General features: G+C 44.3%; 1 protein-coding gene across 2 annotated transcripts in view; it reads left to right on the top strand.

Annotated features, from left to right (window-relative positions):
* Window positions 1–2,389: 2,389 nt before the first annotated feature.
* Window positions 2,390–15,247, top strand: part of DCUN1D4 (defective in cullin neddylation 1 domain containing 4) — a 71,293-nt gene continuing 58,435 nt past the window's right edge. Inside the window, exon 1 of one of the 2 annotated variants that reach the window (XM_024216219.2) lies at window positions 2,390–2,464. In XM_024216219.2, the coding sequence (XP_024071987.1) occupies window positions 2,440–2,464 (25 nt within the window). In that variant the 5' untranslated portion in view covers window positions 2,390–2,439. The remainder of the gene's footprint in view (window positions 2,465–15,247) is intronic. The other variant, XM_024216224.2, reaches the window with a different exon arrangement.

Here is a 15,247-nt window from a genome sequence, read left to right as displayed (position 1 = left end):
CTGATGTGCGTACATACCTGTCATCAATACGCACATACATACTAGCCTATGGAGTAAGTGTACCCTAACATTTCTGTGGGTGAGAAATAAAATTTGGGCATAAGAGGAAGGATGTCCGGCATTTGCCCTATAAAAAAGGTAACCCACCTCAATAAAGTATCTCCATTTCTCTCTCTCTGTTCTCCATTTCTCACTATCTCCATTCTCACTTTACTCTATTCTCATTTACTTCCTCCACTCTATCTATTTACAATAACTGCTACTATTTGTAGGCTATACTTGTTCTTCTTAAACTTTAAGTTTCAAGGGAACTAGGCTAAGCTTGGTTTCCCTAAGTTTTATTCTTAGATTGTTTATTAGGTTTTAATTTAAGTTAGTCAAGTAAACCCTAGTCAGCTTTGATAGCGCTTAGCATTTTCTAAGCACTGCATCCCTCACTCAAAAATTAAAAAACCTAAACCGCAAGGCTGGTCCTGTGTCTCTTACCACCAGGTTATCAAAAAAGAGTGTAAGTATGTTACCCAAAGCTTTGTTGCATGTAATGCTATATTATCATATGTATCTTTTAAATAGCAGTAATGCAATTGTAACTTTGTAACTCTGGGTATTTTACCATTTACTTACTATTATTAATTTTAATAAAAAGTCTTTAAGGCTATATCTGTCTCAGTGTAAGCTTCCTGTCATACCCCCGAGGGTCCTTTATAAATTCTGTGGAGCCTGATTCAGGACAAAAACTTTTATCTTCTAATCAAACAAACTGGCAAGCCTAAACCCCATACTAATTAATATTGATAATTATTAATATTAATAAATTAAAATCAAATAAAAATAAATTAATAAATTAAATTCCCATATTATCCAAATTATTATCAGTACACCCTAAATCAGGCTACACCTCCTCATGTGCCATTCTTGAGCATACATGTTGTAGGTATAGATGGTCAAGAATAACAAATGAACAGAAGGAGCGCCCCCCCACCCCTCGCTCTCTTGCTTTTTTGTCAGGTGATGCACAGTTGTTCCTTGCTGATCTTTCTTGGAAGTGTCAGACATAAAACTTTCATACTTTCATTGAGTGTTAGAGCCTTCATTCTATTTTCGATTATAGCTTCTGTTGTCCGTAGTTCTCCAGTACTTTTTGTCCATTTGCTAAACATCAAGTTGTGGAGTGTTTTCTCTATGATAAATCATATTTCTCAAGAGGTAACTGACCTTTTCAGACATAAGATAGTTCTAGGGTGACCATGTTTCCGAAAGAGAAAATGGGACACCCCCAGCCGTTCTCCCGAAGCCCCCCCACTCTCGCAAGGCTGTCGCCCTTTGCTGGAACCCTAAGGGGGCCCCTTCAGGAGGCTGCTGCCCTTTGCTGGAACTCTGCCATACCCCCCATGCTGGAATGCTGCCTCCCCCCTGTAGAGGGGCTGGCATTGCCGCTCCCCCACCACATGTTCGCTGCACCCCACTTTTTTGGCAAAAGTGGGCATGTCCTGTTTGCTCCTGCCAACTGATCAAGTCAGCAAGAGAAAATGCCTCCTTTTGAAAAAAAAAGTCGGGATGGCCGGGACAGGACCAGGCCCGCCGGGGGGGGGGGGGGGGCAAGTGGGGCAGTTTGCCCCAGGCCCCGCAGGGGCCCCCACAAGAATATAGTATTCTATAGTATTGCAACTTTTTTTTATGGAAGGGGCTTCCAAAATTGCTTTGCCTCAGGCCCCCTGAATCCTCTGGGCAGCCCTGGACAGGACTTAAAAAAGGTGCTGTCCCGGCTCTCAGCCAGGATGGAACATCTGGTCACCCTAGCTAGTTCTGCTTCCCCAGCCCATTCTCTGCTTCTGCGGTGGAAGCCTGTTCTTCCCCTTGCAGCCTTTCCTTGGGCTGCTGCAGGGAGGTCAGCTCTCAACAGCCTCTCGCAGGCCATCTCTGCACAGCTCCCTGCTGGACCAGCCTAGGGGTGAACCACGACCAGCTCCACATCCCCTGCGCCACCTCAGCCAGCCTCCCTGACCCAACCCCATTCACTGCGAGCCTCTGGTCTGGACTCTGCTCTCCTTAACCAATGACAACAGGCCGTGGGCGTGGTCCATAGCCTCTAGGACCAATCAGATTCACGGGAGACACAAAGTAGTGTTCTTTGCACGCGCTTTCAGAGCCAGAAATAATTGACAGAGGCAAAGCCCAATCAGTATGGCGGGGAGGCGGTAATCGTTGATAACTAGAACCAATAGGACGGTGGAGGTAGCCGTATCAGGTGGTGTGGGCCAGGCACGGGGGAATGACAGGCGCGTGGCCTAATGGCGCAGTGAGGCAGGCGTTAGCGCAAGCCAGCCCGAGCCAATGGCGTGCATGTGTGGGCGGGGCAGGAGGCCCCGTGCCTGGGCTCTGTGATTGGGAGATCGAGACAGAGAGAGCCCAGCCGGGCGGTGTGTTCGCTGCACGAAAATGCACTCGGATGCCGCCGCTGTCAGTGAGTAGCGCCCGGGCCGGGCATCCTGCTGCGGGGCGCCCGCAGGGGGCAGGCTGCGGGGGTCTCTGCCCGCGGGTGGCGCGGCTCGGAGGGGGGGGTCGCGCAGCCCGTCCTGGGGGCGCTGCCCGGGGCCCGAGGGGGGAAGCCCGTGGGACGGGGGCAGCGTGGGGCCTTTTGGGGGCATTTGCGGGGGCATCTGACGGGAGCCCCGTGAGGGCGCCCTGCACCTGAGAGCCGCGGCGGGGCCGGTGGGGGAAGGTTGGGGGGACCCCGCAAGTGCGGGGGCGGGGGCGGGGGCCAAGCCGGTGCCGGCTCTGCGGCATCGGAAATTCTGCCAGGGAGCGGTTTGTGCCACTACCCCGGGCGCTGACAGGCTGTGACGCAGTTTCTCCAACCTTGCCCAGGAGCCCCGAGTCCGGCCCCGGCCCCGCAGGGTCCCACTCTGGTGCCGGGCGTGCTGGGAGGGGGGTCCCGTCCGGGCGCCGCCTTGCGGCTCGTTCCACCGGCGGTAATTTAACGGGTTCAGTGTCAGCCGGGTGCGGGAGAAACGGGCTGTGAAGGGGAACGAGCCTGGTGCATTGTGGGAGCGGGAGTCTATCCTGCTGCACAGCGCGGTTGGGCTCAGCGCCGGGGGGGACTCCAACTCCCAGCGTGCACCGCGCCCCAACTCTCCCCTGCTTGGGTAACTGCAAGTTGCTGCCTGATGCTCTGGGGCCAGCCCGGGGGGCCCCGCAGTGAGGGTCGGCCTAGGCACCTTGCGGTGGGAGCTCAGGCAGGGACGTGCTCCCCACACCGGCGTGGGAGTCTGGGAGACGAGGCTAAAGCTGTCCCAGAAATAGCTCTCTTGGGGTGGGGAGCAGGAGGGGAGGCTGGGCAGCGTGCTGCCCATTGCAGGGAGGGCTTTGTCTCTGGGGTGCGATGCCCTCCGCCTCCGAGGTAGGGTGCAGGGGTCCTGAGCACAGGCAAGGCTTTGTTTTAGGAACAGGTTGCCTGCTGAGGTGCGAGGAGGCAGGGATGCTGAGCACAGATAAGAATGTGCTTCAGGATCTTGTTCCACCTCTAAAGGGTGGGAAGGAGGCTACAGTCCCAAGCACAAGACTGTCTCAGTAACATGAGGTTGCTGCCTGTCTCTTTTTACCCATCAGAGACAGCACTGAGAACAAGCACTTATTTATCTCATGGCAAAGGCTGATCTAGAACATCACTATTTCTTCATATGTTCTTTCTTATTTTGGGTGATCTCTGCAAGTCTGAAAATAGCTATTAGAAGAGACACTGTACATCTTGGATTTTCTTAAACCCATCTTCTACCTTTGAAAAATTAGAGGTTGGAGAAAAAGAGCCTGGCATAGGAACATAGTGTATATTTAACCATATGGGGTTGGGTCATTGCTCCAGCAAGTCTGATTATTATTAATTTGTATTGCTATAGCTCCTGGGAGCTGGTAACCAGCACTTGTTGCTTCAAAGGAATGTAAAAATATACCATCCCAAAATTTACATAGCTAATGGCATAGTAAAATGTACATTGGTAAATAAAATTCTCTTGAGCCCTACCTACAGTGCATAGTTTATACTTTGAAGCTTGAGGTTACAATCACCCTGTTTTAATATATATAATGCCATATATTTATCATAATATAGACAAATAGTAGGATAATTATCCCCCAAACACATTCTCTGCAATACAGATACGGGCACATAAACATGTTTCATGTTCTATTCAATCTTTTCAGAAGTTATTATTAAGGAAAAAAATAAAGGTGAAAACCCTTATTCTGAAGATGTGTTAGCTGGATCTGATAGACACTTCCCTCTGCTCCCTCATTTGGGACGTTATAGGTTATCCAATGCCCACTTAGGTCTTTTTTTTTATTTCTCAGTAGGAAAGTTTGAGAGTACCGTTTCAGGTTTTCCAGCTGTCACTGGCCTTGGGTTCTCGCCGTCTTTCTCTTCCACAGTGTGCATTGAAATGCAACTGTCCCTGACAGTTCTGTAGATTCTCTTCTCTCCTTTTTTTTTTTTTTTTTTTTTTTTTACTCACTTTCATAAAATCATTTGGGTATAAGAAATCTCTATGCCAACTAATCAAGCCTTGCAAAACTTTGCTCCTCAAGTGTGAGTAACTCATTTTCAGTATAGATTTAAAAAATAACTTTTTTTTACCATTAGTATTCTGGTTTGAGTAAGTAGATGTCCTGGGCTGGTAAGCTTTTATGGTAATTTTACAAGACTTAATCCTTTGATTTTTCTTCCCTCTTCCACCTAATCAGGAAGGACTTAATTATTTCTCAAGCATCTCTGATATTTTCAAGACTACAGAAGATATTAAACTCTTTGGTGATGGCCATTCTTTAACTCCTTGGCAATTTATAACCTTGTATGTCTACTTACATATAAATATTTTCCCAAATTAACACACTTTGTTGTCTCTAGTTTATACTTCTATTCTCGTTGATTAATGTGAATGATTGAGATAAGAATTAACTGTTCTCTTAATAGCATACCTGTACATATATTGATATGAGTCTAGAACAAGACTAAGATGAGACATGAACAATCCTCATTCTTGTATTCTTTCCTCAGAGCTTTGATTTTGCTAAACTCCATTGTTGCTCTCCGGTGATATGAACTCTGTCAATCCAGTTTCTAACTCTTCTCCATTTTTTTTTTTCAATCCTTCTTTGAGGATGACTACTTGCTTTGAAACATTCCCTAAAAGATGTGAGGTATGCTTGCCCACCTCATCCCCAAACCAAACATGTCATCTCAAGATTTCTTGCTAGTTCAGTGAGTATAACTGGAAATCACTTCTGTCTTCTGTATTATAAGGCCACATAATGAGTTTCATTAATGGCAAGTGGAGTGGCTTTTACTCCTCATCACCTGTCTCCATTCTTTCAAACTGAGGAGTGTTGGATGTGTGTGATTCTAACACTTTAGTGTGGTTTGTTCTTGTGTGTGATCTTCTCTGACATTTTCATCTAGAGGTACCAATTCTCTATTTTCCTCCCTTTTTTGTCCCTCTCTGGCTTTGGGGACATTGAAAGAAAAAGATTTTTCTTGTTCTTCCTCTTTGGTCCTGGTTGAATTCTTATTTCTCTGTCTTAGGGAAAGACTCCCTTAGATACTATGTCTCCTATGCTTTTCTAAAGGCACTGGGCTACAGCTGGCTATAAGGGTGGTGATTTTGCATGAGTTTTGTGCTTGAGGAGGAAAGAAAAGTACTGGAGGACCCATGACAATATGCAACTCCTATATCCATTGTAAATACTTGAGCACTCAACACTACCACTGGTTCAGTCTGCCTATATAGTGATAACTAAAACTAACAAAAACTGTAAACAAAATGCATCTTGTGGGGTGAAAAATCTTTTTTTGTAGTTATACATTTTTTGAGGGGTGGAGGCTTATGTATTCAAACAATTTCTACAGTTTTTTTACCCTTCTATTTACATTCCTATATCATCCTTTATAATTTGAACCTGAAATTATGCCTTAAATGCTAAATAACAAAAGGGAATTCTACGTCATAATAAGATCAGAAGATCATTTGCAAATTATGCACTCTTGTTTATGACCAGTTTTCCAGTGGAGATGGTAATTGCCACTTGAGTTCTATATTGCTTTATCATTGATGAGTTACAACTGCTAATACTTCTTCAGTCTAGGAAGGAGTCTCTGAATATTAGCTAAGTAACATGTCACACACGACCAATGGAAACATTGTTTGAGCCAAATTGGGTGGTAGAAATAGACTTTATTTTTTTCCCCAGGTACCCATTGTTGGCACTGATTTTTACTGAACCATAGCCAATATTTTTACTCCTCTTTACATTTTGTTAAGATTATTTCAGTTAGGAATGTATACAACCATTTTCATATTTAATATGTGTGCAAGTCATGGCATATTGCAAAAACTCATCCAGTATTAGGCCTTGCCTATACATACATTTGCACTGGTTTAGTTAATCTATTTTAATTAAACAGCGAATCCCTGTGGGGACCCTCTTATTTTGATTTAAGAGTGAATTATTTTGGGTTAGCTCAAACCTGTTTTTAATTAATTTAAGGTAAACTAAAAAGTTTGGTTTAAACTAAATAACTGTCCACATAGCCTTTTGTATTGGTTTAATTAAGGTGTGATGTCAAAATTAATTTTATGTTTAAAGTAGTGCAATGCTGTAGCTAGGCCAGCTGTTACTGTTAACATTTGTCAGCTACCTAGTGGAATAACTTTTTTTTATGGAGAAAATCCTAATATTTTTTTTTAACTTGCCCTTATATGCCACATGCAGATTGAAATAAGTAATCTTAGAATCCTGAGTTGTAGGTGACCTGTGAAACTGATTAGCAACACTTCACACTATAGCTGAGTTTAAAAATAACATATTATGCTTTGAGTCAGGTGTAAATTAGTGCATCAAATGACTCGCCTCACTGAATCAAATTTTGGTTCTTTTCTCTGCTTTTTAATGTTAATTTATGGCTGTATCTTTAAAACATACCAGAACAAAGTTTAGTATGATTCTTCAGAAAAAAGAAACCCTTATCTTCAGCTTTTTGTTTTCTGCCCTTGGTTATGAATATAGGGTTTCAAAGCTGTGCATTTTGGAAATTGTAGGTTTTAGACCTTGTTGAAAATCTTGGTGCATTTCAGATCTGGGTTTTCATTTTAAAGTGTCTTTACAAGGTAAACTGAGACACTGTTATGAGTCTGTAGGCAGACCTAGGTTTTCTCAGTGCTGAAACTTAACTATTTTTAAAACTGATTCCAGTTAATGTGGTTTGCCTGAGTGAGGAGAGGTAATTTTTTTTCTTTTTTTTAAGTGGCTTTGTTAGATAGGCTGGTATGAAATTTTGTAGTTTGGAATTTTTGTAAATAATTCTGTTTCTCCACTGTGCAATCATACTCCTTTTTAAACTAGGTTCAGGGAATAAAATTTTGAGCATACTCCCTCTCTTTCCTACCTTCCTCTTTTTCTCTTCCTCAGGGGATGTTGGCTTCAAAGTCAAATTATTATAATCTAACTGCTGAACAATGTACTGGGTACATCCAGCAATTGGATTGTCGTACTGTGTCCCAGTGTTTCACTGTGTCCCAGTGTTGCCAATATATCTGTGTTTTGGTCTGGTCTACACTACAGAGGTAGGTCGATGCAAGGCAGCTTACGTCAACCTAACTCTGTAAGCATCTACACTAAAATGTCGCTCCTGCCGATGTAACTCGGTCACTATGCTGACTTAACAGTGCTTAGGATGATGTAGTAGGCACTGCATTACATACGTTGACTTTAGTAGCCTTCAGGAGGAGTCCCATAACGCCCCACCATGACCCCTCCGGTCACCATTTTGAACTCCGCTGCCTGGCTGCCAGGTACACAGATACACGCCCCTCTCCTTGTAAAGCACCTCAAATTTTTGAAATTCTATTTCCTGTTTGCTTGGTGTGGAGAGCTCACCTAACAACTGCCTAGCTGACCATGCTGGCTCCATGCTGCAGACACACTACTGCCTGGTGTACACAGGAAATGGTGGATCTCTTGGGTCTGTTGGGATAAGAGGCTGTGCAGGCACAGCTCTGCTCCAGCCATAGAAACGTGGATATCTATGAGCAGATTGCTCGAGGTATGGGGGAGAAGGGCTGCAAGAGGGACCTGCATCACCTGCAGCAATGCTGTGTGAAAGCCAAGGAGCTGCAGCAGGCGTTCGAGAAGGCAAGCAAGGCTAATAGTTGCTTTGGTGCGAGCCACAGGCATGCCACTTTTACGAAGAGCTGCATGCCATCCTCGGTGGAGACCCCATTACGACCCCCAAGAGCTCTATGGATACTTCGGGGGAGATGGAATCACAGCCCTTGGAGTGAACAGCGAGGAGGAAGTGTTGGATGAGAAGGGGGAGGATTATGGGGGACAGGCGACAAGGGGATCCAGTGGTGCAGCGAGTCAGGCCTTTTTTTTGACTCCAGAGCAGTTGAGCCTGTCCCTACAGTCCAGCATGGGTGAGCTTGATGCAGGGGAAGGACCTCTGGTAAGTATGCAGTTTGCTTTGGTATTGCAGGGACACATCTGTTCATTTACTCTTTTTTAATCATGTTAGAAGAGGTAGTGAAATAACCCATAGAGACAGTCACTATCTGCTTCTCATTTCCATGTAGAGTTAGGCAGAGGAGGCCCTGCAGAACAGTTTGTTTCTGTGCACCGGGATGTCCCATGAATCCTCCAAAGAAATCTTGAGGAAACTTTCCTGAAGGTAGTCTGCAATCCTCTAGGGAGGGCTGCATTATTTCTTCCGCAGCCTTAGGACACTTTCCCACGCCACTTTGCAATTACTTCAGCAGGCACCATTGCAGCACACAGGGCTAGCAGCATATGGGCCCAGTCTGCAGCCGGACACATGCAGGGGCTATTCCCTTTCACCCTCCGTTACCCTCAGGAGTGAGATATCAGCTAAAATCACTACTGCCTGTGGAAAATGGTGTCAGTATTCAGTTCATTTTCCCTATCCGCATATACTGATGCCTGTGTGTTTCCTTCCCCCCCTTTCCATGCCCCCTCCCCCTTCGCATTGTCCCAATTTGCTCCCTTCCCTCTGGGCGGTACTCAATATGGCTGGGACTGCACCATGCTCTGTGGATCCCAAAGGGAAGTGAGAATGTAGTGTTTGTAACTTGTGTGGATCAAGGGGAGTGACTTCAGTATACCAAGTTTGCATATATCTTGTGAATACACTCACAGTAGTACCTCTGTGCATTGTATCTTTTGCAGCTGGAAATGTGGCCTTGAGATCTTTCTATCCACACTAGTGGAGTGGCTCAGCCAGATGAGACGGAGAAGGAAGAGGATGCAGGATGACATTCCAAAAGATCCTGCAAGCCTCTGGTGCTTCGGATACCGAGCACAAGGCTTGGAGAATCCCCTAGCACAGGGGTTGGCAACCTTTCAGAAGTGGTGGGCCGAGTCTTCATTTATTCACTCTAATTTAAGGTTTCGCGTGCCAGTAATACATTTTAACGTTTTTAGAAGGTCTCTTTCTATAAGTCTATAATATATAACTAAACTATTGTTGTATGTAAAGTAAATAAGGGATTTAAAATGTTTAAGAAGCTTCATTTAAAATTAAATTAAAATGCAGAGCCCCCCGGATCGGTGGCCAGGACCCAGGCAGTGTGAGTGCCACTGAAAATCAGTTCGCGTGCCGCCTTTGGCACGCGTGCCATAAGTTGCCTACCCCTGCCCTAGCAGAATGAATGGACAGGGATAGTACGAAGAAGAGGAAAAGGAGAGAGACATCCAGCAGGAGATGCTAGCACTTTTCAAGTAGCAAACAAACATGCTGGAGGCTCTTTTGACCTTCAGGTTCAACAGACCTGTGCTCTCCTCACTCTGCAACCCATAGAGAACTGCATTCTGGGACCTACCTATGCACCCCCACATTCCACATGGTGTCTGGGGCTGCTTCAACTACCCCTACCGCTCCACTCTGGGGGAGAGTACAGGCAATCACAGCCGCCCATACACTGACCTGTGAGAGAGACAGTCGATGTATGTGTTGTGAAATGGAAATGACTGTTCTTTCCCCTTCAAAGGTTCTTTCCCTGTATTTATAAAGTTTCGTTCAGTTATAAATATGTCTGTTTGTATAAGTTTGGAATAAGTCTATTTATGGAAACGTAATTCATCTTTATTAGTTCACAACATATGCTGGCTGGAGTTGACGACATTCACAGATAATAGCAATAGGTGTATTTGCAATGTTATAGTACTGCACATGCAACACTCCTTACAAGGTTCATACCGAGGTGCAAAAAAAAAAAAAAAAAGCCGTGATCGGCGGCCCTTCGGCGGCAGGTCCACCGCGCCGCTTTCTTCGAGGGACCTGCTGCTGAAATGCCGCCGAAGAGCCGCCCCTTCCCCTTAGCCTTCCCAAGCACCTGCTTGCTGCGCTGGTGCCTGGAGCCGGCCCTGCAGAGCACACTATACAGCAACACACATTACTGTGACTCACTATTAAAAAGGTCTTTCAAAGCCTCCCTGAGCCGCATAGCTCCATGTTGAGTTCTTCTTATAGCCCTGGTATCTGGCTGCTCAAAATCAGCAGAAACTTTTCTCCCTTTGCTTCACAGATATTGTGAAGCACACAACAGGCAGCTATAATCAAGATATTTTTTTCACTGAGGTCTAATCTCGTGAGTAGACAGCAACAGTGGTCTTTCAAGCGGCCAAAGGCACATTCAACTGGCATTCTGCACCTGCTGAGCTTGTAGTTGAAGTGCTCCTTGCTGCTATTGAGGTGGCCAGTTTACAGCTTCATGGGCCATGGGAGTAAGGGGTAGGCTGAGTCTCCTAAGATCACTATTGGTATTTCAACATCCCTAATGTAATCCTCTGGTCTGGAAAGAAAGTCCCTGCTTGCAGCTTTCTGAACAAGCCTGTGTTCTTAAAGATGCGTGCGTCATGCACCTTTCCTGACTATCCCGTGTTGACTTCAGTAAAACGTCCCCAGTGATCCACCTGTGCTTGCAGTACCACAGAAAAGTAGCCCTTTCTATTGATGTACTCTGGAAAGGTGGTCTGATGCCAAACTAAGGATATGCATGCCATCTATCGCCTCACTGCAGTTGGGGAACCTCATTGCTGCAAAACGATCCACTCTGTCAGCACATTGCCCAGAGTCACAGTCCTTCATAGTAGGATGCGATTAACAGCCCTGCACACTTGCATCATAGCAACTCCCACGGTGGATTTCCCAACTCCAAATTGATTCCTGACTGATCGGTAACCGTCTGGTGTTGCAAGTCTTCCATACGCTGATTGCCACTCGCTTTTGCACTGTCAGTGCAGATCTCATTTTGGTGTCACTGCTTCAGAGGACTGAGGCAAGCTCCGCACACACTTCCAAGAATGTGGCCTTGCCCATCCAAAAGTTCTGCAGCTACTGCTGATCATCCCATACCCACATAATGATGCGATCCTACCAGTCAGTGCTTGTTTCTCGGGCCCAGAACCGGCACTCCATCATCTGCAGCTGCTCCGTGAACATCAACAACAACCTTGAATTGTTTCTATGTCCCACCAAGGAATTGTCATAGACTCGTAGACTTTAAGGTCAGAAGGGACCATGATGATCATCTAGTCTGACCTCCTGCACAATGCAGGCCACAGAATCTCACCCACCCACTCCTGTAACAAACCCCTAACCTATGTCTGAGTTATTGAAGTCCTCAAATCGTGGTTTAAAGACCTCAAAGTGCAGAGAATCCTCCAGCAAGTGACCCGTGCCCCACGCTGCAGAGGAAGGCGAAAAGCCTCCAGTGCCTCTGCCAATCTGCCCTGGAGGAAAATTCCTTCCCGACCCCAAATATGGCGATCAGTTAAACCCTGAGCATGTGGGCAAGACTCAGCAGCCAGCACCCAGGAAAGAATTCTCTGTAGTAACTCAGATCCCACCCCATCTAACATCCCATCACAGACCATTGGGCATATTTACCTGCTAATAATCAAAGATCAATTAATTGCCAAAATTAGGCTATCCCATCATACCATCCCCTCCATAAACTTATCAAGCTTAGTCTTGAAGCCAGATATGTCTTTTGCCCACACTACTCCTCTGGGAAGGCTGTTCCAGAACTTCACTCCTCTGATGGTTAGAAACCTTTGTCTAATTTCAAGTCTAAACTTCCTAGTGTCCAGTTTATATCCATTTGTTCTTGTGTCCACATTGGTACTAAGCGTAAATAATTCCTCTCCCTCCCTGATATTTATCCCTCTGATATATTTATAAAGAGCAATCATCTCCCCTCAGCCTTCTTTTGGTTAGGCTAAACAAGCCAAGCTCTTTAAGTCTCCTTTCATAAGACAGGTTTTCCATTCCTCGGATCATCCTAGTAGCCCTTCTCTGTACCTGTTCCAGTTTGAATTCATCCTTCTTAAACATGGGAGACCAGAACTGCACACAATATTCCAGATGAGGTCTCACCAGTCATGTTCCCCACTGCTCCTCTCGTGGCTCTGCAAATACTGCAGGATCAGGCGCATTGTGCTCGCAATGCTCATCACAATAGTGCAGAGCTGTGCAGGATCCATGCTTCACACAGAGATGGTGGATGTGTGGGTTTGCGGGACTTTTGAAAAGAGATGCGACACATCATGGGGTGCAGATAAAATTATGGGATGGCGAAAACTGAATCATGGCACGTTCAAATCATGTTCCCAGTCACCCCATTGCAGCTTGTTTGCGCCATGAAGCATTGCAAATCATTCCCCAAACACCCAGCACTAGATGGTGTCAAGTTGCACAGTGGGATAGATACCCACAGTGCACTGTTCTCTGCATTGATGCAAATGCTAGTCGTGAGGATGTGCACCACCGACACAAGGAGCATAGTGTGGATGTGCAAAAGCGATTTAATTACTGTGGCAACTGTACATTGACTTAACTTAGGTTGACTTAATTTTGTAGAGTAGACTTGCCCTCACTAATAGAAAACAATTAGAGGTGGCTCTGATCTAGATTTTAAATGAGTACACATGGAGGGGAAAATAAAAAAAGAACAAAACAACCAAATACGGGGATATTAGTTGGATACTTAACTTTTCAATATAAACAGTAGATATGGCAGTTAATCTGCATATCAGTTTAATGAAATACTTTAGACTCAATGGGTATGAATGAAAGAGAGAGAGAGAGAGAGAGTTCATGTAGATTCTCCCACACACCCAGATAAGCATTCCAAAATTTTAAGGGAGGTCTTATTTGTTTTTCAGTTACTAATCTCTTTAAATACCAGTGTTAATTGGTAGTGAATCAATACTGTGCGCAATAGTTATGGTTCTATTTTAGCTTCAGTTATGAGATTTTTAGTTACTCAATTTTGCAAACTAATTAGTTTAGCCTTTAATTTTCTACTCTGTTCAAATCCCGAGGTGACTTTTTTTTTTTTTTTTTTGAAAGCCCAAGCGAAATAAATCCGTTTGTAGTTCATACAAGTGCATGTGGGTAATACTCTTGGCTGTATGTTCTAATCAAGTTTGCACTCAGGTAGTTTGACAACAACCAAAGGTAAGTTAGATTTCCAATGAGAACTGAAACACAAGCCAAGTTTGAAGAAAATTGGTTCAGTTTTAAACTTGAACACTTAAAGTTGGAAATTTCACAAATGCACAGTAGAATTTTACTATGTTTTAAAATCCATTCAGCCTTTTGGGTTGGTTTTTATGCATTGAGTTGCTCAGGCAGATCTTCCAGGGGGATCTGTAGTCTTAAACTGACTCTCACCTTGACTGTAATCTGTTTCTTCTAGAAACATGCCAAATATATTGCAGGTTCTTTTGCTTTGGCCGTGATTGTTAGATAGTTGATGAAGGGCATTTTGCAAACGCTATGTAGTTTCTTTTCTATCTTCTGTAGATTTTTGGTTTTGGTCACATAATGATTGATCGTGAATAATTGACCTGCCCAAGCCAACTGTGTCAACACTTGTTCTTAATTCAGGCAGCATTTTCTACTGAACTTCATACCAAAAAGGCTTGAAACGCATAGGCTTGGAACACTTCTTTTTCTCAACTCTTTCCCCCTTTTACAGTTTTGGGATTGGAAAATGTTAGCAGTATTTCCCTCTTTATCTATATTACATACTTTGTGACGCTTCAGAATGAACTATTTTAGGAAATCTGGAGTCAGCAATAGCTTCACTCCCCAGTGAAACACAGTTAGCACTAGAGTGGAAACCAATGGACAGATATACACAGTACCTCAGTTTTGGCAAAGGACACTAAGGCAAGCCCCATATCTTATTGAAAGTGCCATAAACTAGTCTTTTTAATGGCCACAGAGCAAGCAGACTCTCCGGTCAGCTACTTGCATTTAGATCTCATGCATTTGACCCCAACACAATAAATTGCATGGAATTCAGCTACCATAGACTACCTCATTTTCCTGCAGGAAAAAAACTGAGTAGTGTCTGACAAATCGGTGTACTCTGAGACCCATCACTCATTCTAGTGAAGAATATCCTGTGCATTAGCTGTCCCATGTAAGCTTAAGTAGTGGGCTATTGTGTTAGCAGTCTTCTTCTGAATGTATAAAAACACTTTCACTATAAATTTCCTTTCTTGAAGGAGTGTTTCCAACTGCTGGAAACTAGTCTACTTTCAGTTAAGGTTTAAGTTTTGTTGCAGCTCCATCCATTGTGGGACCACTGGCCTCTCAATGAACCCTCCTCTTCCTTTTTCTGGGCAGAATGGGATGAGGTCTGACTGCATTTTAGCTTGTTCTCTCTATCGTTCCCTCTAATTTTGGCTACAAGATAATTGGTCTTGAGAAGGGGGAGGTGATAATAGTTGTGAAAATGTTTCCATCTCTGTTCATGTAGAGCTGTAGTGTGAAATAAAATCATTCTATATCTTGTCTTGCTTTTCACTTTTCTGAGATGTGGGATCAGTTTGAAAAGTGGTGTATAAAATCAATAAGTATTGATAAAACCACGGCCCATCCTAAAACTACAACACCGGTTTTGTGACTGGTTAGAGGCATGGTCATCTTAACAGGTTACATGATTCAAAGTGTGGATACAGCAAATCTTCTGCCATCACAGTCAGAGTTGCACATGCACATCCACACACAACCTTTTACCTTTTTTGTACGTTGCAATCTGAGAAAATCTGGGCAGCTATCCCTAAATGCCTCTGCAAGAAATGAAGTACCCATTACCCCAAGAAATGAAGTACCCATTACCCCATATGATAAATAGAACCATTTATCATATGGGGTAATGCACTTTGG

This window comes from Terrapene carolina, unplaced genomic scaffold (genome assembly GCF_002925995.2).
Source record: "Terrapene carolina triunguis isolate 2854851 unplaced genomic scaffold, T_m_triunguis-2.0 Scaffold66, whole genome shotgun sequence".
Taxonomy (NCBI): domain Eukaryota; kingdom Metazoa; phylum Chordata; order Testudines; family Emydidae; genus Terrapene; species Terrapene triunguis.
This window is presented reverse-complemented; position numbering and strand designations above follow the sequence as displayed.